Raw genomic sequence first — 23,438 nt, 5'->3', positions numbered from 1 at the left:
TTACTTGTTTCCTTCTGCAATGTATTTGTTTCCATGCAATGTTAGGAGCATTATCTATTGTATTATTTAAATTCTTTTCCTTGCTGAAATGCCTACTCTAATATGTTTCCTGATTTGTGATGCCAATTGCTAAATAATTTCTATTTTTCTTGCTGAACATCCTATGTGTATATATCGTTGGGAGAATATATTACCTAAATAGCATTTAGTTTAATTTCATTCTAATACAAACTTGTTCATCTGTTCATCAATGATTAATGCCTTATGCTTCTTGATTTTATTTTTTTTAACCAAATCTGTCAAATATTCGGCTTAAGCAATAGGCTTAAAATGTGAACAATATTATTCAGCAAATGTGGCTATAATTATTAGTCTAAACCCACGATGTGTCATTTAAAGTTATTGTTCTGCTAAATAATTTGTCCACGATGGACAAATGTAGGCTTATCAAATTCGAATAATTTATGTGGAGATAATCAGATTAAACTAAACAGAACAAGATCAATTGAACTACATTATATTACCAAACAATCAAGGCATAAAATTTCTTTCATGTCAAAATTGGTCATTCTACAATCTCATACTACTTTTAGTTGAGTTTACCAAACACTTTGCCACTGCTCTTAGCACTCGCATCCTTTCTTAAAATCAATTCCCATTTACCAAACACCTGATCTACTTAACTCTCTTTCAGATTTTTCCCATCTCAAACTCTTCCTTGCTTCTCTGACCATCTTCGCCATTGTTGAAGATCCAACTCTCAGGTCCACTTCTCTTCTCTCTGACAAATTAACATGTCTTTCTTTAGTTTCAATTTTGTGTATATGGAATCGTTGTTAGTCAACAGTGTGTTTGATTCATATGAGTCTTTTGAGTTTCGGGTTCTACTGAGGAAACCCAAAAATGGGTTCTCTGAGCATACAGTGTGGTTGAACTTTTGATCCTCTGAGAAGAATTAGTAATTCATCTTTCTGGATTCTTTTGTAAAAGATTGAACTTGTTTATTTTTATTTTTATATTGGTTTAATTCTGGATCTGGTATATAAAAGGATCTCAGCTCACATCTTCCTCGAGTCTCCTCATTGACCAGTGATACTAGTGGTTAATATGTGAAAGTTCAATTTTCATCTGGATAGTATTTAACTGAGTTATGTTTTCATTATATTGATGAAATCTGTTCCTTAGAGTTCTCTCATGTAAACTAGTACTCTTGTTTTCTTTTTCCCTTCCAAATTTGCTCCCTTTAGGGTTGGTTGGAAGAGCCACCTGAATATATACTTCATCATTCTCTGTGTCAGCATTTTGCTTTTCCTTCCAAAAGAAGGTTTGGTATTTCATTATAGCAGTTATGGTTTGGTCAAAGAATTAGAGCTGTGTTTGTATAACACACTTTGTTTATCCAAGAATTGAGAAATCATGTATATTTGATAGAAGGTGGTTGTTTAGTCGCAGAAGTTTGAGAGCGATTTCGTACATATACTGATTTTTGAAATTCATTATTTAATCTCAGCTTTGTTGACTGGTTTAACATATCTGAAGTAATTTTTCTGGTATCCCATTCCGTAGTGATAGGAAGCTAGAAACAACATTTTAACTGCTCTGTTACTCTTGTGGTTGAACTTGTATTGGTACTCTTTCATGTTTCTGCTCACATACTAGTTTATTATTACATATGTGGGTTCTTTTGTTTTTTCACTGTTTTAGGGATATTTCAAGGGTTTCAAAGGAACAATTAGTAGTTTAGTACTGCCAAAATTAACAGAATCACTGTAAAATACACACACAGCCATAGTTTGGAGGTTTAGCCAACCCCAATTTGAAATCCGGGCTGCGTCCCTGAATAATGGTTGATGTTTATCTCGTAAGCAAGTGACTAATACCGTTTGCATTATATAAATGCAGAGATTTCAGAGGGAAGAATATTGATAGCCACTTCACCTTGAAGCTTAGCATCTCCTAACATGCATATATTCAAGCAGCTTCTGCCTGGCATAAGTCAATTAAATGGTGCCAGAAAGTATTATCAAGGTAAATCAAAATTCTTTTTACTCTTTGTGATAATCGTTGATAATTGGAATGAAAAGAATCTAAAAGTAAAATATGATGCTAGAACTTAAGTATAATTTTTGAACCAGTATATGTTTCTTTCTTGGTGTTGTACAACATCCTTATCAGAGCACAAAATATTTGTCAAACAAGCTTCATGTGTTAAATGCAAATTTATTGGAGTCTCCTAAAGCAAGTATCAGAGCACAAAATATTTGTCAAACAAACTTCATGTGTTAAATTTATCGGATAAGGATTGGTCCCAGTTAAGTTCACTAAAGCCTCTTTCTTGATACTTGCTTTCATCTTCAATGCAGCATCATGTTTTGCCTTTATACATTCATGCCCAAAATCCTCTGTGGAAGTCCATTCTGAAGATCAGGAAGTAGTGATTGCTTTGGGAAGCAATGTGGGTGACAGACTACATAATTTCAATGAAGCCTTGCAGTTAATGAAAAAATCAGGCATGCAAATTACAAGACATGGCTGTTTGTATGAGACCGCACCAGCCTATGTAACAGATCAGCCTAATTTCCTTAATTCTGCTGTTAGAGCAGTTACAAAACTTGGGCCTCATGAGCTATTAGGAGCACTGAAGAGAATTGAAAAGGACTTGGGTCGTACCCAAGGTATAAGGTATGGTCCCAGGCCTATTGACTTGGATATATTATTCTATGGGAAGTTAAAAGTCAGATCTGAGACTCTTACGATCCCCCATGAAAGAATTTGGGAAAGACCATTTGTCATAGCCCCACTAATGGATTTGCTGGGTTCAGCTATTGACAGTGATGTAGTTGCTTGTTGGCATTCTTTCTCCACACATTCTGGTGGGCTTTTCAAGTCTTGGGAGAAGTTAGGCGGCGATTCCCTCATCGGAAAGGAAGGTCTCAAGAGGGTCTTACCCATTGGAAATGGCTTGTGGGACTGGTCAACGAAAACCTCTATCATGGGTATTCTTAATCTGACTCCAGATAGTTTTAGCGATGGAGGAAAATTTGAATCTTTGGAGGCAGCGGTTGCTCAGGTTCAATTGATGATTTCAGAAGGGGCAGATATGATTGATATTGGTGCACAATCAACAAGGCCAATGGCATCTAGAATTTCAGTTGAACAAGAACTGGATAGACTAATCCCTGTCCTCGAAGCAGTTGTTAGGATGCCAGAAGTAGAGGGAAAGTTGGTATCTGTGGATACATTTCATTCAGAAGTTGCTTCTGAAGCGGTTAGCAAAGGGGCTCATATTGTAAATGATGTATCTGCTGGTCAGTTGGACTCTAACATGCTTAGTATTGTTGCAGGCCTCAGGGTACCTTACATTGCAATGCATATGAGGGGGGATCCTTCTACAATGCAGAACAGTGAAAACCTTCAATATGATGATGTTTGTAAGCAGGTTGCCTCTGAGCTATTATTGAGGGTGAGAGATGCAGAAGTGTTAGGCATCCCAGCTTGGCGGATAATCATTGATCCTGGAATTGGATTTTCAAAGAATACTGAACAGAATCTGGATATCTTAATGGGGTTACCAAATATTCAAGAGGAAATTGGGAGGAGAAGTTTGGCTTTATCTCACGCACCCATAATGATCGGACCTTCCAGAAAGAAATTCTTAGGTGAAGTATGTAATCGCAAGGCTGCGATCGAGAGAGATCCCGCTACTGTTGCTTCTGTGACTGCTGGTGTTTTGGCTGGAGCAAATATTGTAAGAGTGCACAATGTGAGGGATAATCTAGATGCTGTGAAGCTATGTGATGCAATGCGTAGACAGAAGAGAGCTTTTCCTCAAATTAAGAACGATTTATGAGTTTATTTATTTCTTCAATTAAAGGTTCTGTTGGTGTGTTTTGTTTTATGGTTGTTATACTTCCCATATCTGACATGAAATAGTCATCTGAAAACATCATTTTGTTCATCCTCATTCTGGTTATGCGTTACTGACCATTTGTTGGCTACGTAAAGTAAATGATTGGACTAGGATGTTGAACTGGCTTGTTATTAGTCCACAACCTTCTACTTTGACATGCTATATCGGCATAGAAAGTTAGAAACACAAGATTTTTTATTTTTTTTTATTTTTATTTTTTGGGAAAGGAACATGATCCTTTTTAGTTTGTTCATGTTTAGAAGGGAAACCCTTGCTTTTACAGCATCCGACCTATTTGACCAGGCAATCAACTCAGTCTTATTGAATACTTTTTTACAAATGTCATGCAAGTATCCAATGAAATGAATTAGTCCCAGTTGTTTAATCATTTGATTAGCTAGAGTTATTCTTCAATAAGTTGCTCACAAATTGCTCCCATATTTTTCCCATTGTTTGGTTAAGCAGACTTTTGCAAGACATGAAAACACAGATAAACAACTACTCTGTCTTACACAGCATTCACATCAACACAAAACAAAAGAGATTCAGTACATTACAAGTAGCCCAGTTTGATTATTTAACTAGATTCTTCATTCCGACAGAACAATAACCACCAACAACCAACTGTTTCCATAACAAGTCAATCTGCTTCTAGTCTCTTTTTCTGTTTTCAGGTCTGATCATAAGGCTAACGGTCATACACGTTTTGGTGGTACATATTGCACGCGCTCATCTTCACATATATTCTGTACAAAGATGACCAAATTAAAGAAATCAGCTCAGACAAAATGTAATTGATTGAACATATTTAAAAAAATAAATAATAAAGCAGTCAACTGTTCCGATATATGAAAGCATAATCAAACAAGCAAATCACAGGGAAACATTCCAAGAATGACTGGCAACACTCTTTTGATCTCCAATGCCGATGGTATCTGATGGGAAATATTAACACCGGTAAGACGGCAATATATAAAGTATCCCTCTACATCAGCCCTGTTTATCCTGCCACAAACAGTTGGCCATCCACTATGATGGTGTGTACCATTGACCATCACATCCACAAACATGTATCTACGAAATTAGATAGTCCTCTCTCGCAGTCTCGCACCCACCCTCTCCACTCAAAACTCATGGCACACCTTCCTTCTCATTATTGCCAGCACTCCGCTTTTAGAGTGTTAGTCTATCTAGCGTCAATATAACCAAATTTGTTATCTTCCCTAAGTAAGCAAAGTTTGGCACCATGATCAGAGAATTCTACAATCAGCCTATTGAGGTGAGCATCAGTCACAGAATTGGACCATTCCAAAATAGGCAGCATTTCATAGTCTCCCAAAAATTAGGGGACCTTCATACACCTAAACAAACATAAAAGAGACAATATCCCAATATCGGCATCTATTCCTGTGTAGTCGATTTATGCACAAAATAAAAAGAAAAAGAAACAAGGAGAAAAGAGTCACCTGCAAATCCTCAGAAAGAGCCTCAGAGACAGCAAGGGTGTAGCAACCAGGAACAAACCTGGAGATGCGGAGCCACTTGGCAGCCCAGCTCTTGTCAGGATCCATGACGGAGATGATGCCATTGAAATTAGGAGTAGTGCCTTCGTTCACCAGGTCGCTGTCCTCGTGCATCTTGAAGAACGGGCAGTTCTCGCACCCGTTCTCTCTGAACTGATCGTAGGTCTTCACCAGCCGGCAACGGAGGCAAGCCCGAAGCTCGTTGCCGAAGCTCGTCGGAATCTGGGCCGGCTGAGCTGCGCTCTTCATCTCTTCTTTTCTTTCTTTTCGCTTCCACCTACAGTTAGAATTAGGGCTGGGACTCTCCTTCTGCTTTCCTTTTTATAAAGAAATGAGAAATTAAAACGACATCGTTTTCGGTCGTTTTCCTTTTTATAAATAATAAAAGACTCTCTCTCTCTCTCTCTTTCTGGCTTGGCTGCGGCACCACACCACCAGTCTCTCTCTCTCTCTCTCTCTCTTGGACTCTTTGGATTTGGGTAAGTTTTCCGATTTGAAATTTCTTCTAAACCATTACTGGGCTGCTACTAGTATGAAGTTTCCTATCGGCTCTTTGCTTTAGTTAAGATTTGATTACTCTTAAATCTCTAATACCTTGTTGGTTCAATCAAGAGGTTGTGCCTTTCTGGGTTGGATTGCTATTAGTTGCATCATCCAATAATCAGGGATGTAGAATGAACTCTGTAAAGAGGCGTTGCATTTCTGATTTTTAATTACCATGTTCAACCTAGCAGTTTTTGTACTCAAGATTTGGCGATGACAGCTATTAGCGCTTGTTGTTCTTGCATCTCTTTCTTTCATTCTTCTCAGAAACAACATTTTGTTTTATACCAAATTAGTACAGTAAAGCACTAAAGGCCAATGTAAGTTTACAACAAAAGCACCAAATTATAAATATAACTGTATATCAAAACTTGAGTTTTCTGTCATTTAGAGATGCGGCTTATTCTTTTTCTTTTGCTTTGATACCAATACCATGTGATAATATATATACTACAAAGCTCCTCTATATATCATTTCATCCCTCATTCCTAACTACTTTTCTGTAAATGAAATGCTAGCTAATAAGACTTTTAGATTAACATAGGATAAGACTATGTAAACCATTACCCGACTTTAGTTATATGTCAGCTAGCTATTCACATTATCATTATCATGAATTGCTCAAGCTGTTCTATTGCTTGATTGTTCGAGCTGTTGTATTTCTTTTGTTTGTTTGATTTGGTGGAATCAAATCCTGGATAGTGAACTTTTAAAATTTTGTGCACTTATAATTATCCTAGACACATTCAGATCCTGGATCCGCCACTGACTCAGGGAAAATCTCAACAATGCAATCATGTCCATTAGGAGCTTAAAGTGTTGTAGGATCATGCGTGCATGTGTTGTGCCAAAATGTATCATGTTTAGCGCAAAATGATTATCTAGAAGCATTTTGATTTGTGAGAGAGGCAATTTTACTGCCTGAGCAGTTGACAAATTAGCTGGATATGATACACTGAACCTGAGAGCTAGTATTAGCCCTTGCAAGTTGAAGTTTGAATTTGATACTTTGGGATGGGATTCAGGTAGTTCAAACATCTGCTGTAGGACAACCTAGGGCGTTCCGTCTAAACTCTTAGAAAAGTGAAGTTCTGTGAGAAAATGGGTGTTGCGAGTAATGAGCTGGAATTGGCGTGAACTGTTTTGTATTGTTCATTGCATTCCACCAATAGTTTCGTGCTGTATTGTTTACGTGTCTCCTTGATAATGCACAAAGCTTTTTCATGTGGCCTTAATATTAACTGTTTGGATGTGATTCAGCTACTTCTCAACAGTGGACTGAATCTGAATTATGCATCAAAGTTGTTCTTTGTTATTACAAAGTTACTAGTAAGGGGGATATACTGAATTGATGATTTATTTGCTTCTCTGCCTAATGACTATCCGCAGCAGTGTTAAATGGAAATCAATTAAAAAACACACATGAAGACGTAATTCATTCATGAATTTTCCCCTAATGAAAATTTGCATAAATTGAGATAATCAATGGAACAATTTTTCGCATGCCCCATGTGGCAGGTGAACAAGATAATATTCTTTAGTATTATGTCTTTTGAATTGTGTGGCTTGGGATTTGTTAACTGTATTTGGTGCTTCATACTCTTTTTCCTGTTTACCAAATTAGCTGCCTTTATCTCTCATATTTAAATGTCAAATCTTCAATCTGAGTTCCTAATATCCTGTCTGTTTCTCTCCTTAGGGTGATTGTTTCCTATTTTCTGTTTGTTCTTGAAACTTCCCCAAGGGTCTTAACTTCAGTTTAAAGGCTAAGTTTCACTGTAACACAAACTCAAAGCCTCTTCAATTCGCGTAATAACATGGAAGGATTCGATGAATGGAAGAAACAGGCAGATAAATGGTTATCTCAAGCATCGCAACAATGGCAGAAACATGCAGAGCCATTGTGCTCTCAAGCACAAGAGTACATTCAGCAGGTTCCACCAACTCAGATCTATGCTGCTCTTGCCGTCTTGCTATTAACATCAGTGTTGTTCATATTGGGTATGTATCCTTATATCTAGTTATCGTATTTCTCAAATATATCCAAGTTTTTATATATGATTTGTACCTTTTGTGATGCAGGTAGGTTTTTTAAACGCCAAAAAGCTCATACTATATTGCTGAGTGGGCTTAGTGGGAGTGGGAAGACTGTTCTTTTCTATCAAGTAAGCACTGACCTTGTTGGCTACTGCTCTTCTTAAATTTAGTGTATAGTTCCATAGTAGACTCACCAGTTGATCGAGTTTTCTAAATCACTGGTGCCATTTTGTTTGTTAGGTCTTGACACCAACGAATGTATAGTTCGTGATAAGACACAATGCATTTATATTATATAGCTGCCTTGATATTGTGGCTGGGTCAGTTTAGAAGTTAAAAGATTCTCCAAGCTGCTACTATCTAATCAGACTAATCTAAATGATATGGGCACCAGTCTCGTCTTATTTCTCATTTTCAATGCAATATGGAATTTAAATTATTGTATACATCCTTTGCTGCATCATATATTTCATCCTTTCTTAGTTTTATGATTTCATCGATTTAAGTTTCATGCCTGTTTTCAGTAAGATGCTTTTATTGCTTCTGATTACTGCGTTTTATAACGTGAAAAGTTTGAACAACTTTTTATTAAGTATTAACTCATGATTTTTTTTTTCTCTGTTCTGGGTTCTGAAAATATTCCTTGAAAGATGTTCATTTGATGTTTTTGACTCATGTTCCAGCTTCGGGATGGCTCTGCTCACCTAGGTACTGTCACATCAATGGAACCAAATGAGGGATCTTTTGTGCTCCATTCTGAAAAATCAAAGGTAATATATATATCAATTCCTTCTTTGCTTTTGAAAAATCAAAGGTAATATATATATCAATTCCTTCTTTGCTTTTATCTCTCCATGTCAGATCTAACTTATATAGTCACTTCTATGTCTTTTTAAAATACATTTATTCCTTTGGTTTTTGATGTAGTCTTTGTGATCATCTTTACCGATTTTTAACATGCTCCGTGCTTTTGTTTGTCATCCCCCTCACAGACTGGAAAAGTTAAGCCTGTACATCTTGTTGATGTTCCTGGACATTCTCGCCTCAGGCCCAAACTAGATGAGTTCCTGCCTCAAGCAGCTGGTGTAATTTTTGTGGTGGATGCTTTGGAATTCTTACCAAACTTGCGTGCTGCTTCAGAGTAAAAATCCACTACACTCCGTATTAGCTATAGATACTATGACAGTGACCATTTTTCTTCCCATATGTTACACCTATTCTACCAAGATTAAGGGTGCCAGCCTGATTGCAGCTTGTAAATGATGAAAGATTCTTGCTACTTGACTTCCAACAGGTACCTGTATGATATTTTGACCAAGGCAAGTGTGGTGAAGAAGAAAATTCCGGTTCTTGTTCTCTGCAACAAGACAGACAAAGTAACAGCACATAGCAAGGACTTCATTCGAAAACAATTGGAGAAGGAAATGTAAGATTTAAATTCTTGTTTTTTTTTTTGAAAAGGGGTTTGGAACCCAGCCTAGCTGGGAGGCTCAGCCCCACGCCCGGTTCCATTTATTATATTAATATTAAAATTTTGCGAACGGGGGGGGGGGGACATAACATCTGAACCCCGTGCTACAATAGAACTATTACAGATATCCTCGTGGAGAACGTCCTGAATAATAACAGGAGTCTCTCCTAACCAAACATCATCCAACAACCTCGCACAAGCAAGGTGAGCTAATCTATCTGCTACACCATTTGCTTCCCTGCAGATGTGTCGAATTCTAATAGACTGAAAAGCAGACATATAGTCTTTACAATCTCCTAAAACTTGACCCACCTCAGACAAATCCTCCTCCTCCCGTTCAAGGGCAGCTACCAATAGGATAGAATCGCTCTCAATATCAATATCGCTCCAACCTTGGTGAATACCAAGTAACAGACCTGTTCAACAAGCCTCAAACTCCATATTCAACGCGGAGTGAGCATGTTTAAACGGTCTTGCCACAGCTGCGATTCCCAAACCCATATCGTTTCTAACTACTACCCCCACACCACCACATCCATTAGAGTCTAATGAATTTGAATGAGTGAATAATCTGTATTCCTCAGTAAAAAAAAGACTTGAACAAGATACACAAATATATAGCGGTAAGCAGCACTAGCTAAAGACCAGCAGATCTTAAGCTTTTCCTAATTACCCGCAGTCACTAACTATAAGCTATGATCTAAGGATCTAGAACTACTAAAACACTGTAGAACATGATATATCCAGAAGATAAAAGAACATCCCTAAAATACTGTAGAGTATGGGAGGAGTGTAGATCTGGTATAACTAAGGAGTGGAGATCTGGTATAACCAGAAAATTAGATCTGGTTAAGTAGTCTCAATACTCCCTCTCAAGCTGGATCAAGGGAGTTTCTTGAGCCAAGCTTGGAAAGCAGACGCTCAAACTGAGCGGAAGCAAGAATCTTGGTGAAAACGTCTGCTAGTTGATCACAAGATCTTGTGTACACTGTTTCGATGAGCTTGGACTGAACTTGATTTCGAATGAAGTGACAATCAACCTCAATGTGTTTTGTGCGTTCATGAAAGACTGGATTTGCTGCAATATGCATAGCAGCTTGATTGTCACAATGCAGTGGTATTGGAGTAGAGTACACAATGCCTAGGTCTCCTAATAATGTCTTCAACCAAATAAGTTCACATGCTATGGATGCCATTGCACGATACTCAGCTTCAGCACTACTTCTAGCCACCACAGATTGCTTCTTACTTTTCCAAGTAACTAGGTTACCTCCAATGAAAGTACAATAACCAGTAGTGGATTTTCGATCAAGAGCATTCCCTGCCCAATCTGAATCAGAATAGCCCTCCATCTTGAAATGACCATTTCTTTTCATTACAATGCCTCGACTGACCGTACCCTTTAGGTAACGCAAAATTCTTTTGACATTGCTGAGATGATGAGTGGTAGGAGAGTGCATAAATTGGCTCACTAAACTTACTGCATAGGTGAGATCAGGTCTGGTTATTGTAAGATGATGAGCTTGCCTACAAGGCGCTGGTAGTAGCACACATCAGTAAGAGCTTTTCCTGCAATATCCAATTTGAGTTTGCTATCTAATGGAGTACGAGCAGGCTTACTGTCTTTCATTCCTGCTTCGTCTAGAAGATCAACGACATACTTACGTTGATTTAGAAAGAGGCCATGAGAAGAGACATCCATCTCTATTCCCAAAAAGTACTTCAAGGGGCCAAGATCTTTAATGGCAAAAGCATTATGTAAAGCAGATTTGAGAGACTGGATCTCATCCATGTTGTCTCCAGTGATGATTAAATCATCCACATACACTAGAACAACTAACTTCCCCATGTTGCTATTTCTCACAAACAGAGAAGAGTCAGCATGACTCCTTCTGAAACCTGAAGCAATAAGAACTGAACTCAACTTTGAGTACCATGCACGAGGGGATTGTTTCAAACCATACAAGGCTTTGTGAAGCTTACAGACCATTCCAGCCTCGTTTTCCCGAGGATGTCCCTGTGGCAGCTTCATATACACATCTTCTTCTAATTCTCCATGCAAGAAGGCGTTCGTAACATCCATCTGATAGAGAGACCATCCATAGTTGATAGCAACAGACAACAAGACTCTAACTGTGTTCATTTTGGCAACAGGAGCAAATGTCTCCTTATAATCAACACCAAATGTTTGAGTGAAACCACGAGCAACTAACCTTGCTTTATGTCACTCAAGAGTGCCATCTGAGTGATACTTGAGTTTGTAAATCCAGCGAGCTCCAACAAGTTTATGACCTTTTGGGAGAGGAACAATGCTCCAAGTATGATTATCATCAAGTGCCTTGAGCTCATCATGCATTGCTTTTTGCCATTGAGGAGACTGGTTTGCTTCACCAAAGTTTCTTGGTTCATGCTCAGTGAGAATCTTGCCTAGGAAAGCACTATGAGTAGGGTTAAGATCATCAAGCCTTAGGTCGAGAGGATAACGTGACAAGTAAGTCACATCTTGAAACCTTGATGGTGGTTGTCTAACCCTTGGAGGATTCCTTCGAGGGGATGGAGGATGTTGAATCTCTTCCTCATGAAGAGTCTCGATTTCATGAATTTCTTCTGTATCAACCACCATTGGTGGAACGGATGGTTGATTAATTTCAGCAGGGATAGGTATAGGAAACAAGTCATTCATATGCTCCCCCTGAAAATCATTGTCAGAAGATTGGTAAAAAGAATCACACTCATGAAATCGAACATCTCTAGACACAATGAGCTTTCTGGTATGAGGATTGTAGCACTTATATCCCTTTTGAGTGGATGAGTAGCCAAGAAATACACACTTGATTGCCCTGGGATCAAATTTATCCCTGTGATTAGACTGCACATGCACAAAACAAATGCATCCAAATATGCGTAGATGTGTGATGTCGATCTTTCTCCCTTTAAGAACTTCAAATGGAGATTTGAAATTCAGAACACTACTAGGCAATCTGTTGATTATATATGCTGCAGTTTGAATGCCTTGAGACCAAAATCTCTTTGGAACATGAGATTGAAGCATTAGAGCTCTAGTTTTTTCAAGTAAATCTCTATTTTTGCGTTCTGCAATACCATTTTGTTGTGGAGTTCCCACACAACTGGTTTGGTGGATGATTCCATGCTCACTAAGATAGCCAGTCATGATTTTGGAAGTGTATTCAGTGCCATTATCTGACCTTAAGGTGCAAATTTTTGAAGAAAAATGATTGATGACAAGATTATGAAAGTCTTGAAAGCATTTAAAAACTTCACTTTTGAATTTCAACAAATAGACAAAGGTACTTCGAGTGAAATCATCTATGAAAGTGACATAAAATCGATAACCATCAAAAGATTCAAGGGATGCAGGCCCCCATACATCAGAGTGTACTAGTTCAAAAGGCTGAGTTGCTCTTGAGTGAGAGAGTTGAAAAGGTAACCTAGTAAGCTTTGACATATGGCATGTCTCACACTCATGAGAAACCTTACAAAAATTAGGAAATAGTCTTGACAAAACATGAAATGAAGGATGAGCAAGGCCTTTGTGCCACAATTGCTGCTGTGTTGCAGAGGTTGAATCTGTTAAAAAACACTTTGAAAAACTTGGAGAGGTTGAAATGTAGTAGAGGCCATTTAGATAGAATCCTTCACCAATCTTCTTCTTGGTAACTCGTTCTTGAAACACAACATTATGAGAAGAGAAGATAGCTAGACAACCTAGTAGACGTGTCAACCTTCCTACAGATAAGAGTTTAAATGGGAAAGATGGGACAAACAAAGCAGTAGACTCAATACGATCTGAGAAGAGTTTTAGTTTTCCTTTTCCCAAAATTGGAACATTGTTGCCATTAGCTATTGAGACATGAGAAGGTTTTGAAATAGTTTCAAAAACAGAGAGATTGGAAGAGTTGTTTGTTATGTGTTCTGAGGCACCCGAGTCCACTATCCAAAAATCACCATATTTACTGACATCTAGTGCTGTGGAAAGAGCGCACATGATACCTGGTATGTCTTCTGCAGAAGCGAGGTTTGAGTTTTCCAAGAAACCAGCAAACTTTCCAAGCATAGCAGTTGTATGTCCACCTTCATTGCTCTCCATACTGCCTTGGTTCTTCTGAAGATACTTTGCAAACTCATTAATGAGAGCTATAGGATTGGATGTAAAGTTCATCAAATCTTCAGAAGTGTTGCTTAGATTGGCCTGGGGATTAGATAGATAGGAGGTTCTTTGCACATTCCCTCTTTGAGTTTTCTGCTCTTCATTGAACTTGGGTTTTAGATCTGGAAATAAAATCCAACATCTCTCTCTTGTGTGGCCTATACCAGCTCGGCCAATGTTTTCACAGTGTGTACACTTTAGATCTGGTCTCCTTCCTTTGTAAGGTCTATTTCTTGTAAAGCCTTTATTTGCAGCAAAGGCTCTAGATTCTGACCCTCCTGTGTTGACCTCCACATTCATCACCTTCCTGCGCACTTCTTCACGCTGAATAGTGTTGCATGCCATTGTAAATGATGGTAGATCAGGACTCATCAACAGGTGACTCTTGAGGTCTTCATATTCTGGTCCCAAGCTTGCAAGGAGTTGGAAGACTTTATCTTCATCCTTTCTCTTCAACAGTGTGGCTGAATCAGTAGTATGAGGTCTGTACATATCAAGTTCATTCCACTTGGCTTTTAGATTGCCAAGGTGTTGAACAAATGAAAGGTTACCTTGTTGAAGCCCAGAGATGTCTTTCTTTAGTTGAAAGACTCGAGCTGCATTGTTTAGGTTACCATACATATCTTTGACAGCTTCCCAGAGGTAACATGAGGATTCTGAGTAGCTAAAGATCTCAGAAATATTTGGCTCCATGGAGTTGAGAAGCCATGACATGACAAGTTGGTCTTTGGACAACCAATGTTCATATTCAGGAGATGAAAAATCTGGGATCTTCTTATCCTTAATGAAGCTAAGCTTTGATCTTCCACCGAGAGCTAGAGTAATGGCTCGTGACCAAGGTATGTAGTTGTACTCATTGAGAGGTACAGAAGTGAGGCTCTGATTAGGATTGCCGTCTATGCTTTCTGTTTTTGTCACAACAGGAGCAGTGGCTGAGTCCTTCTTAGCTACAACAGAACCTTTTCCATCCATCTTGGCGGAGAAGAAAGTAGCAAAGAAGAACAATGAAAGAAAGAAAATAATACAGATGCAGGTCCTATGAGGATCACTGCTCTGATACCATAATGAATTTGAATGAGTGAATAATCTGTATTCCTCAGTAAAAAAAAGACTTGAACAAGATACACAAATATATAGCGGTAAGCAGCACTAGCTAAAGACCAGCAGATCTTAAGCTTTTCCTAATTACCCGCAGTCACTAACTATAAGCTATGATCTAAGGATCTAGAACTACTAAAACACTGTAGAACATGATATATCCAGAAGATAAAAGAACATCCCTAAAATACTGTAGAGTATGGGAGGAGTGTAGATCTGGTATAACTAAGGAGTGTAGATCTGGTATAACCAGAAAATTAGATCTGGTTAAGTAGTCTCAATAGAGTCAATGAAAGACCCATCGATATTGATTTTCAGTCTCCCACTGGGAGGACACTCCCATTTCATCTTCCCTCTCTTCTGTCTTATATGAGCCTTCACATGGACCTTTTTATACTCCCCTAAAAATTGAACCACCCACTGTGCCAGGAAGCTACAATTAAAAGAAACTTGGTGCCAAAGCACTTTGTTCCTCTCTGACCATATCGCCCACAAACAAGAAAGAAAAAGCTCCTGTTGATCTTTATTTAAAGCTTCCAAAGTCAACCAACACCATTCCACCAAGGAAACATCAGAGAAAGTGGGGAGCACTAACCTTAAAGGAGTTTGACGCCAAAATGCCTTCACCACAGCACATTCCTTGAACAGATGGGCCCCTGTTTCAGCTACCACACCACGTAATAAACAATGCATGTCTGAAACATTCACCTTCCGATTTGCCAAGGCCACCCGAGTGGGAATAATATCCCTCAAAAGCCTCCAGACAAACATTTTAATTGTTGCTGGGACATTAATCTTCCACAGACAGCTCCAGTACCTACCTTGTTCACCTCCAATTGCATTAGAAGACGAAGAAGCCTGATCTGTAGCTTTACTAGCCAAACGCCATGCCCAATAGCCACTCTTTACATTATATCTACCTCTCTTGTCAAAGTGCCATACCAACCGGTCACTTGGAGCTCTGCAACTCAGAGGGATCTTTGCAATCAAGTCTACCTCATGTTGTGTAAACAATTCCTGTGATATGTTAAATTCTTCTTCTACAGGAATTAAATTCTTGTTTTTTAAAAAAAGAAATAAACTAAAAGAAATTAAACATTGTTACTTGTGATATGTACTCTCCACTTGATGTTCATACCCCTTAATTCAATTTTTTAGAAGAGCCATGTTCTTTCATAGTTGGGAGAAAGATATTCTTCTGATAGTAGCAGTGTCTTTTATGTGGTTTTCTATTTAAAATATTTGGCGTGTTGAAGTCACGATTTTGCGTTGAATTTTACTTTGTTCATCTCTTTTAAGACGTCCTGGCTCGCTGTTGACTGCTTGGTGGATATAATTTTATTCTGTTCATGACCTTTTTATATATATATATTCTGATTGTGCGTAGTTGCCTGAAGTGTTTGTCTTCTAACATTGTACAGTGATAAATTACGGGCATCCAGAAGCGCAATATCAACAGCTGATATTGCAAATGACTTTACTCTTGGGGTACTTGGCGAACCATTTTCATTCACTCAGTGTCAGAACAAGGTTACAGTTGCAGAAGCTGCGGGTATTACGAGTGATATAATTGAGGTGGAACAGTTCATCAGGGACCATGTGAAGTCTTAGGATGTTTTATCCAATTTCTTCGTCTCGTCAAGTGTTTCTGATCTCAATCTTTCATAGAGATAGTTGGGCTGAATATTGTGGTTTGATCATTGAAAATCCTCCAATACATGTGCCTGAAACCAATTGAACTAGGCAAGGAAAAGTGGCAAAGGATTTTCGAGGAAACAGAAGAGACGGATTGTAATCCATGTTTGTGTTGTAGTGGGCGACTGATATATGATAGATGCTAAGAACAGCTAGTGGTGGGTATTACTGTATTACTAGCATTTTTAACGAAACGTCATATTACCTGAGCTGGTTGTGGGTTGTGTTTGCAACTATCAACCATTCAAACTACATTAGTTGAAGAAGTCCCTGCCCTTGCTTACGAAATATCCAATGAGGAAATTTCACGCAATCTGTGGACTAATTCAAAGTGGCTGTGTAGATCTTTAAGAATGTCAACGAATGGCTCTTGGCTTGTGTTCCTGGTCGTCTCAGCTATGTCACTTTCGACATTTAGAGGTCGATGCCGGTGCTGATGTGCAAAGGAGGCTGGCTACAATGTTCTTTGTACGTTTAGACATTTCTATGCAATTTGTAGGGTTCACACGTTCTGCTATTCGGTACATGTCCATGAATCATGATCACAAGTCCATGGAGGAACAAGTCAGAAGTCTACCCTTTTGACCACTTCCACCCAAGGCCACTTATTTCCCACCTAAATACGTACCCACTAGATATACACAACTTCCTTCGTCTGCCTCTCTTCATTCTACATTTCTACCTAGCTCTTAAACATCAACATGGGTTCCCCTGCTTTCTCTTGTGCAAAAATACTGAAGCAGCAGCTTGTCATTGTGGCTGGAATAGCTCTAGTCCTTGTCCTAAGTTTGCATGTGGTAGAGGCTCAAAATTGTGGTTGTGCTGCGGACCTGTGCTGCAGCCGATACGGCTACTGCGGCACAGGCGACGACTACTGCGGCACGGGATGCCAAGCAGGGCCTTGCAACACGGCCCCCCTGACTCCCAGTACCAGTGATGTTCCGGTGGCGGACATCGTCACCCCGGAATTCTTCAACGGGATAATTGATCAAGCGGACGCTAGCTGCGCTGGAAAGGATTTCTATTCTCGGGCTGCTTTTCTGGATGCTCTTAACTCGTATGATCAGTTTGGTAAGATTGGTTCCCTTGATGATTCTAAACGGGAGATTGCTGCCTTCTTTGCCCACGTCACCCATGAGACCGGGCGTAAGTCACCTCTTCTTTTCTTTGAAAAATTCTAAAGAAAAAATGATTGCCTAGCTTGATTACAAGTAAATACGTACGTGGTAAATTTTTTAACATGGTAATTGTGGTGCAGATTTTTGCTACATAGAAGAGATAGACGGGGCATCAAAAGACTACTGCGATGAGACTAACACGGAATATCCATGTAACCCGAACAAAGGTTATTACGGCAGGGGACCCATCCAACTATCGTGGAACTACAATTACGGTCCTGCCGGAAAGAGCATCGGGTTCGACGGAGTAAACTCCCCCGAAAGCGTAGCTAATGATGCACTCATTGCTTTTAAGACTGCACTATGGTACTGGATGAACAATGTTCGCCCGGTTATTGCAGAAGGCTTCGGGGAAACTATTCGAGCCATTAATGGTGCGCTTGAATGCGATGGTGGAAACCCTGCTACTGTACAGAAACGGGTCGACTATTACGTTGATTATTGTAACCAACTTGGTGTTGCCCCCGGTGACAACCTTACTTGCTAGGTAGCTACTTAGGTCCAGTATGAGATTGTTGTGCTGTGAGAAGTATGACTACAATTTGCTACGTACGTAGTTGTTTTATTAACATGAAAACATTAATAATACGTTACATGAATAATACGATCTATATTACAAACAAAATTATTTAGTTTGTAGTGCAGAGATTTTTCCTTTCTCTTCTTAATATATAAATTTCCGTTTTTTAGCTTGGAACTTGCTCTTCATGATCTTTTCTTGAAACCATACTTTTTGCGTTCATAAATTAGATCTGTTCTTGCAGTTCCAAGATTCACAATCTTAGGACACCCATCTCTATCCTTCTCTAGCTGACTACACTCTTTACAGTAATAAGCATCAGAAATTCCAACCCCTCCACACACGACGCACCGCCCTTGGAACGATCCGTAGTTGCATTCATCGCAGATCCGAACAAGAGTGAAAGGACGCACCATAGAGTCGCACAACACACACTTACCATCACACTTTTCGCACAACCTTCCGATCGCTATTCCGGGTTGTTTTCGACACATTATCAGGTCCGGATGATGCTTCGCGGCCATAATTTCCAGCTAGCTTGATTCAAACTTCACTAGAATTTATATAGGAAATGATGGGCACCAGTTTCAGGCTTACTTGTTGGCCACGGATAATTGTCAAATGTGTGCATATATAATATCTTATAACTAGCTGAAACATAAGAACGGTTTACTTGAGTGGAAACTGGAAAGGATTAAGTTAACTATCAACTATTAAATAATCATATCATGTTCCAGTGTTTAACAATGACTAAGCTCATTGTTCGGGTAGGCAAGTTGCGTGTTGGGACCAATTAGTAGCTTTAAGGACAAGTCATGAAATCATAGGGGACGCTGTGATTCTTGGAGGCCACTCAATCACAAAGGCTACATAGTACAATGACCTGCAAGAAATCTCTACTGTCGTACTAGCTAGCGGCTCCATTTGGTTGCTAACTCTAAATGGAGCCTTTTGGTACACCGAATATGAAGATCGACTTGCAATCTAGATATAACTGTCAGTGATCTGTTTATTTTTAATGTCACCTGAGTTATATAGAGGAGTAATTTGTTTTCTTCAACATTTACTCCGAGCACTCGTCTCTCTCTCTCTCTCTCTCTCTCTCTCTCTCTCTCTCTCTCTCTCTCTCTAACTAACTTGCAGTATTTAAACATACTGTTTAGTTGTAGTACAAGAACTGCAATGTGAAGATTATGCGCAGTTGGAGTTAGGTAAACCGTAAGCTCTAGAGCTTTTACTTATTCCGTATCACAGATTACACATTACTCATATGTTCCCCTTGTTGTATACATGAGCGAATAATATTAACAATCTAGATTGAAAAAGATCCTTACAAAGTGATTCTCAACTTCTCCAGCAGAAATAACAATACCAAATACCAATTGAGGTGTATGTTTTGAATGAAAATAATAAAGGCTAGAGGATGAGCTTTCTACTGGGTTCCATACCTAAAAAAAATGTGCACTTCCCTTTACAGCTTTCAGATCTTGTGCCCCTCTGGGTAGCTGGACGAGCAAGTTTGGGTAGGCTACAGCAATTAGGAATGGTGGTCGCTGGAAGGAGGATGTAGATAGATCTGCTCGAGTTTGAGCTTGGGATCAGGTTCTTGGGCCTAGGTTAGGGCTCAAACTTAGGAAGGCTTAGATTTGGGATTCGGCAGAAACAGGGGAATTGGGCCTGGTTCTAAATTAGGAGTGGCTAGAGAACAAGGGCAAAAGGATTCGTTAATCTCTTTGTTCTTACCTAGACTTATGATGAAAGACTATCTTTTTAATCGTGTGTTACTTTGTTGTACACCCCTTTAATCATGTGTTACTGACAAGACCCGCCCCGAAAACATATAGTAAAATAGGCAAGTCTTGCGGGATCCACTCTTAAAAGAGATTATACCGAAATTTCGGTATAATCTCCCCTAAAACCAAGAGCACTTCAACTATATCAATCAACCACATCTCCTAGAGCCCTTCGCTCCCCACAACAAAATCCAAGTCATAACAGCACTTAACCAATTCAAACCCAATATTCAACTACAATATTTAAACACAAACACCAACCAAAGTTAAACTCCCTACTTGGGTCATAACCCTTAAAAATAACTCCAACTTAATTTACATATCCCGATAGTCATCAGAGCACTACAAGAAGGAAATATAATACTACACATAGGTTACCAGGTAACCTACGGTCAGCAAAGTGCAGCGGAAAAACTATGCCTCAACTCCTCGTGAAACCGAATAGGAGCTCTACAATCTGGGCATTTGAAAACAAATGGCCCAGGGAAAAGCATTTAAAACGTTAGCGTGAGTGGACGAAAAATAAACTAATTAATAAGTATCCAAGAACATAATGATACTAAATCAAATTTTTATATGCATTTCCATTTATACAGAATTCAAGAATTTTCATGCATGCAAATATTATAAGCTCAACAAAAATTCACACTAGCCCCGCTAGTCGTAAAGCAATAAGAAAAATAAATAGATTTCTCATACAATAAACTTTCAAAATAATAGACTAGCCCCGCTAGTCAAATTAACAACTCAAATAAAATATCCTATATGGCCATATAAGTGAGTCTCCCAGACTCGGTTGCCTCCCAGGCATAGTACTCACATACTCCCTGTACCTTCACGTCGAGTTGACGGATAGGGCACAGGGCTTGCGTGATGCCGCCGGCAACATCACATCACCACTAGGGTGGAAAGGGCTTGCGTGACCCCACTTGAAACGTGGGAGTCACATCACCTCGAAAGGTGGATCGACATGCTAGCATTGATATCATATAATTCAACAAATATGGCATAAAAAGAAAATATAAGTTCATATGAGTTTTCTCGAAACTCATATTTAAAGCATAAGTACGATTCCCAACCGTACTTGGAAATTATAATGAATCGCCCAAGAAATCATGCATGCATATTAACTCAAAACCAAAATGTCCACTCACAATATAGATGGTTAAGCCTGACGTCGGTCAGAGCCCTCCTCACATGGTGTCTCCTCTCGTCCTATACAAAACGAGATTTAAGGTCCGAGACAAAAATACAAGGATAACAATTTAACAAAAATAAAGTCATCCTCACTCACTCTATACTCATCCAAACCTAAGAAGAACTCCAACCTTATTACTTTACTAATCATCTCCAATTTCTCCTCAACGTTCTAACACATAATGATAAATATGGAAATTCCCAAGGATGAGGCTCACCTCTACTCTTTCACCAAAATCAACTTAAACTTTCCTAAATTCCTACTAACACTCACCAAAGTTTCCAATACTTCAATACCACTCATCTCTCACCCATGGAGCCATCAAAACTATCCCAAATTCCAAACACTCTTCACCAAAAATCACCATACAATACAACAACATTTATCCCTTCTAGAACTCATCCAAAATTACTCAAAACCACCACCAAAACCGGCAGCAGTCACCGGCAGTGGCGGTGAACCACCACCACCAAATCAACTTCAACCAAAATTAACAAGGCATACATCAAACTCTTCCTCTCATCAAGCATAACAACAATCATAACTAACAAAAAACCCACAAATCAAAGGTTTGGCCGGAAAACACCTCACAAGCTCAAGAACACAAAACCCCTGATTTGCTATATACTCCCAATCGATCTCCTACCTTTAGGGGAAAGAATAACCAGCAAGAGAGCATCAAAACTCTACCTTCAATTTCCCGATTGGTGACCGGAGGAAGAAATTCCGGCAAGAACAAGAAGCGGCGACGCAGCTTCTTCTACGGCTTCCGGCGCCTTAACGCCGGCGGGACGGGGTCAGCTGCTACCCTAGGAAGGTCGAGCGATGTCCCAGCTGCCGAACGGGACCGGTGCGGCGGCCAGGCGCGGTCGGACGACGGGGATCCGTCGGAGAGGAGTTGGACGGGTCGGGCTCGGGGAGAGAGAGTGTGAGGGATGTGTATTTTCTGATTTTTATCTCAACTAAAATGGTAAGTTTCCCCTTAAATGCCTAAGCTCAAAAATGGAAACTGTTAATATCTGACTACCTTTCATTTACGAACTCTTATTCAGGTAACTAAAATTCTATGAACTCGACTAAACCATCTCTATTAAGAATAACATAATAAATTTCCGAATTGATTAACTACCATTAAACCGGAAATCACAATATAAAAATAATTACTAGATTCGGGGTGTATCAGTTACTATTTTTTGATAACCGGTATCACCTCTTTAAAAGGTTAGATATAAATAGTTTAAAGTCACTTGTCGTAGATTTATCTAAGTTTATTCACAATAAGGCCTAGCTTACAATTGTTAGGAGTCTTGTGACATTAGTATATATGATTTCAAGTAGGCATAAGCACCTTTTGATCATGGGTAAATCAATAGAATTATCAATTTGCTTAAAAATGAAAAAAAAAAAAGAAACAAAGTAATTTCACAAATTTGCTTCTTAATTACTCAACAAAAGATGGATTAATTACAAAATACTACCCGAACTATGATACTATTTTCATTTTCATACCTAACTATCAAAAACTTGTATTTTCATATCCGAAGTTTCATTCCGTTAGCATTTTGATACCCTAACCACTAACACCGTTAAATTTTAAGGGTATTTTCGTCATTTCAATAAATATATCATTTTTTACATTTACTTTAACAAAATAATCTATTTTTTGAGGTTATCAAATATAAATAGAACAATTTACTTTAGCAAAAATATTATAAAAAAAAACTCCAAAATTAAATATTTATTTTTCCAACAATAGTGATAAAAGTTAGTAGAACTCTTGTATGTATATATATTTTTTAAGTTGCATGTTAAGCAAAACAAAATAAAATAAAATAAAATATATAATTAAAATAAATTATATCGAGAAAATATCGAATATCGATGAAAATTTTATCAAATTTTATATAAACATGTTTAATCTATTTTTGGTTAAATATACATGTTTATCCAATTCCCGCATAGGCGCAAACAGATATACATAAATTGGTAATAACCTTACTGATATCTATTAGGCAGGTAAACACCATGCAGCTAATCATCGAATGTACTCATTTGATAGCTAATCAACCAAAATACATTCAAAACATGTATAGTAGAAATGAAAAGAAAGGAACAGTATTGAAGCATGTACAGTACGTCAAGCGTATTAAGTTTGAACTAATCATGTTTTGCACTGCAATCTTTAGTTTAAGTTTGAACTAATCTGCTGCACCTCAACCTGTATTTATCTTCCAGAAGGTTGTGTGTTTGGTGCAGGAAGTACCTGTGTTTTAAGAATATTTATGAAATGACCAATGTGCAAAC

The 23,438-nt window shown here is 38.6% G+C and overlaps 5 protein-coding genes across 5 annotated transcripts; 3 read left to right on the top strand and 2 right to left on the bottom strand.

Annotated features, from left to right (window-relative positions):
• Positions 1 to 1,961: 1,961 nt before the first annotated feature.
• On the top strand, positions 1,962 to 3,850 carry LOC101295774 (folic acid synthesis protein fol1-like). The gene is made up of 2 exons (XM_004309798.1): positions 1,962 to 2,028; positions 2,364 to 3,850. Exons 1-2 carry the CDS (start codon positions 1,962 to 1,964, stop codon positions 3,848 to 3,850), a joined length of 1,554 nt encoding a protein of 517 aa, XP_004309846.1.
• Positions 3,851 to 4,330: 480 nt separating this feature from the next.
• On the bottom strand, positions 4,331 to 5,725 carry LOC101291487 (transcription elongation factor SPT4 homolog 2-like). Its single transcript, XM_004309785.1, has 2 exons — positions 5,377 to 5,725; positions 4,331 to 4,656 (listed from the first exon to the last, which is right to left on the bottom strand). Exons 1-2 carry the CDS (start codon positions 5,680 to 5,682, stop codon positions 4,606 to 4,608), a joined length of 357 nt encoding a protein of 118 aa, XP_004309833.1. The 5' UTR covers positions 5,683 to 5,725; the 3' UTR covers positions 4,331 to 4,605.
• A 122-nt stretch (positions 5,726 to 5,847) lies between these two features.
• On the top strand, positions 5,848 to 16,798 carry LOC101290920 (signal recognition particle receptor subunit beta-like). Its single transcript, XM_004309783.1, has 7 exons — positions 5,848 to 5,912; positions 7,676 to 7,977; positions 8,059 to 8,141; positions 8,697 to 8,783; positions 9,006 to 9,154; positions 9,308 to 9,439; positions 16,172 to 16,798. Exons 2-7 carry the CDS (start codon positions 7,794 to 7,796, stop codon positions 16,359 to 16,361), a joined length of 825 nt encoding a protein of 274 aa, XP_004309831.1. The 5' UTR covers positions 5,848 to 5,912; positions 7,676 to 7,793; the 3' UTR covers positions 16,362 to 16,798.
• A 139-nt stretch (positions 16,799 to 16,937) lies between these two features.
• On the top strand, positions 16,938 to 18,244 carry LOC101291199 (endochitinase PR4-like). The gene is made up of 2 exons (XM_004309784.1): positions 16,938 to 17,591; positions 17,704 to 18,244. Exons 1-2 carry the CDS (start codon positions 17,147 to 17,149, stop codon positions 18,108 to 18,110), a joined length of 852 nt encoding a protein of 283 aa, XP_004309832.1. The 5' UTR covers positions 16,938 to 17,146; the 3' UTR covers positions 18,111 to 18,244.
• An 84-nt stretch (positions 18,245 to 18,328) lies between these two features.
• LOC101295483 (PHD finger-like domain-containing protein 5B-like) lies at positions 18,329 to 18,667 on the bottom strand. The gene has a single exon (XM_004309797.1). It carries the CDS (start codon positions 18,665 to 18,667, stop codon positions 18,329 to 18,331), a length of 339 nt encoding a protein of 112 aa, XP_004309845.1.
• Between the last annotated feature and the right edge of the window lie 4,771 nt (positions 18,668 to 23,438).

The sequence above is a fragment of the Fragaria vesca genome, unplaced genomic scaffold, assembly GCF_000184155.1.
Source record: "Fragaria vesca subsp. vesca unplaced genomic scaffold, FraVesHawaii_1.0 scf0513070, whole genome shotgun sequence".
Classification (NCBI taxonomy): domain Eukaryota; kingdom Viridiplantae; phylum Streptophyta; class Magnoliopsida; order Rosales; family Rosaceae; genus Fragaria; species Fragaria vesca.
Note: the sequence above shows the minus strand (reverse complement) of the source record. Positions and strands in the feature narration are given on the sequence as shown.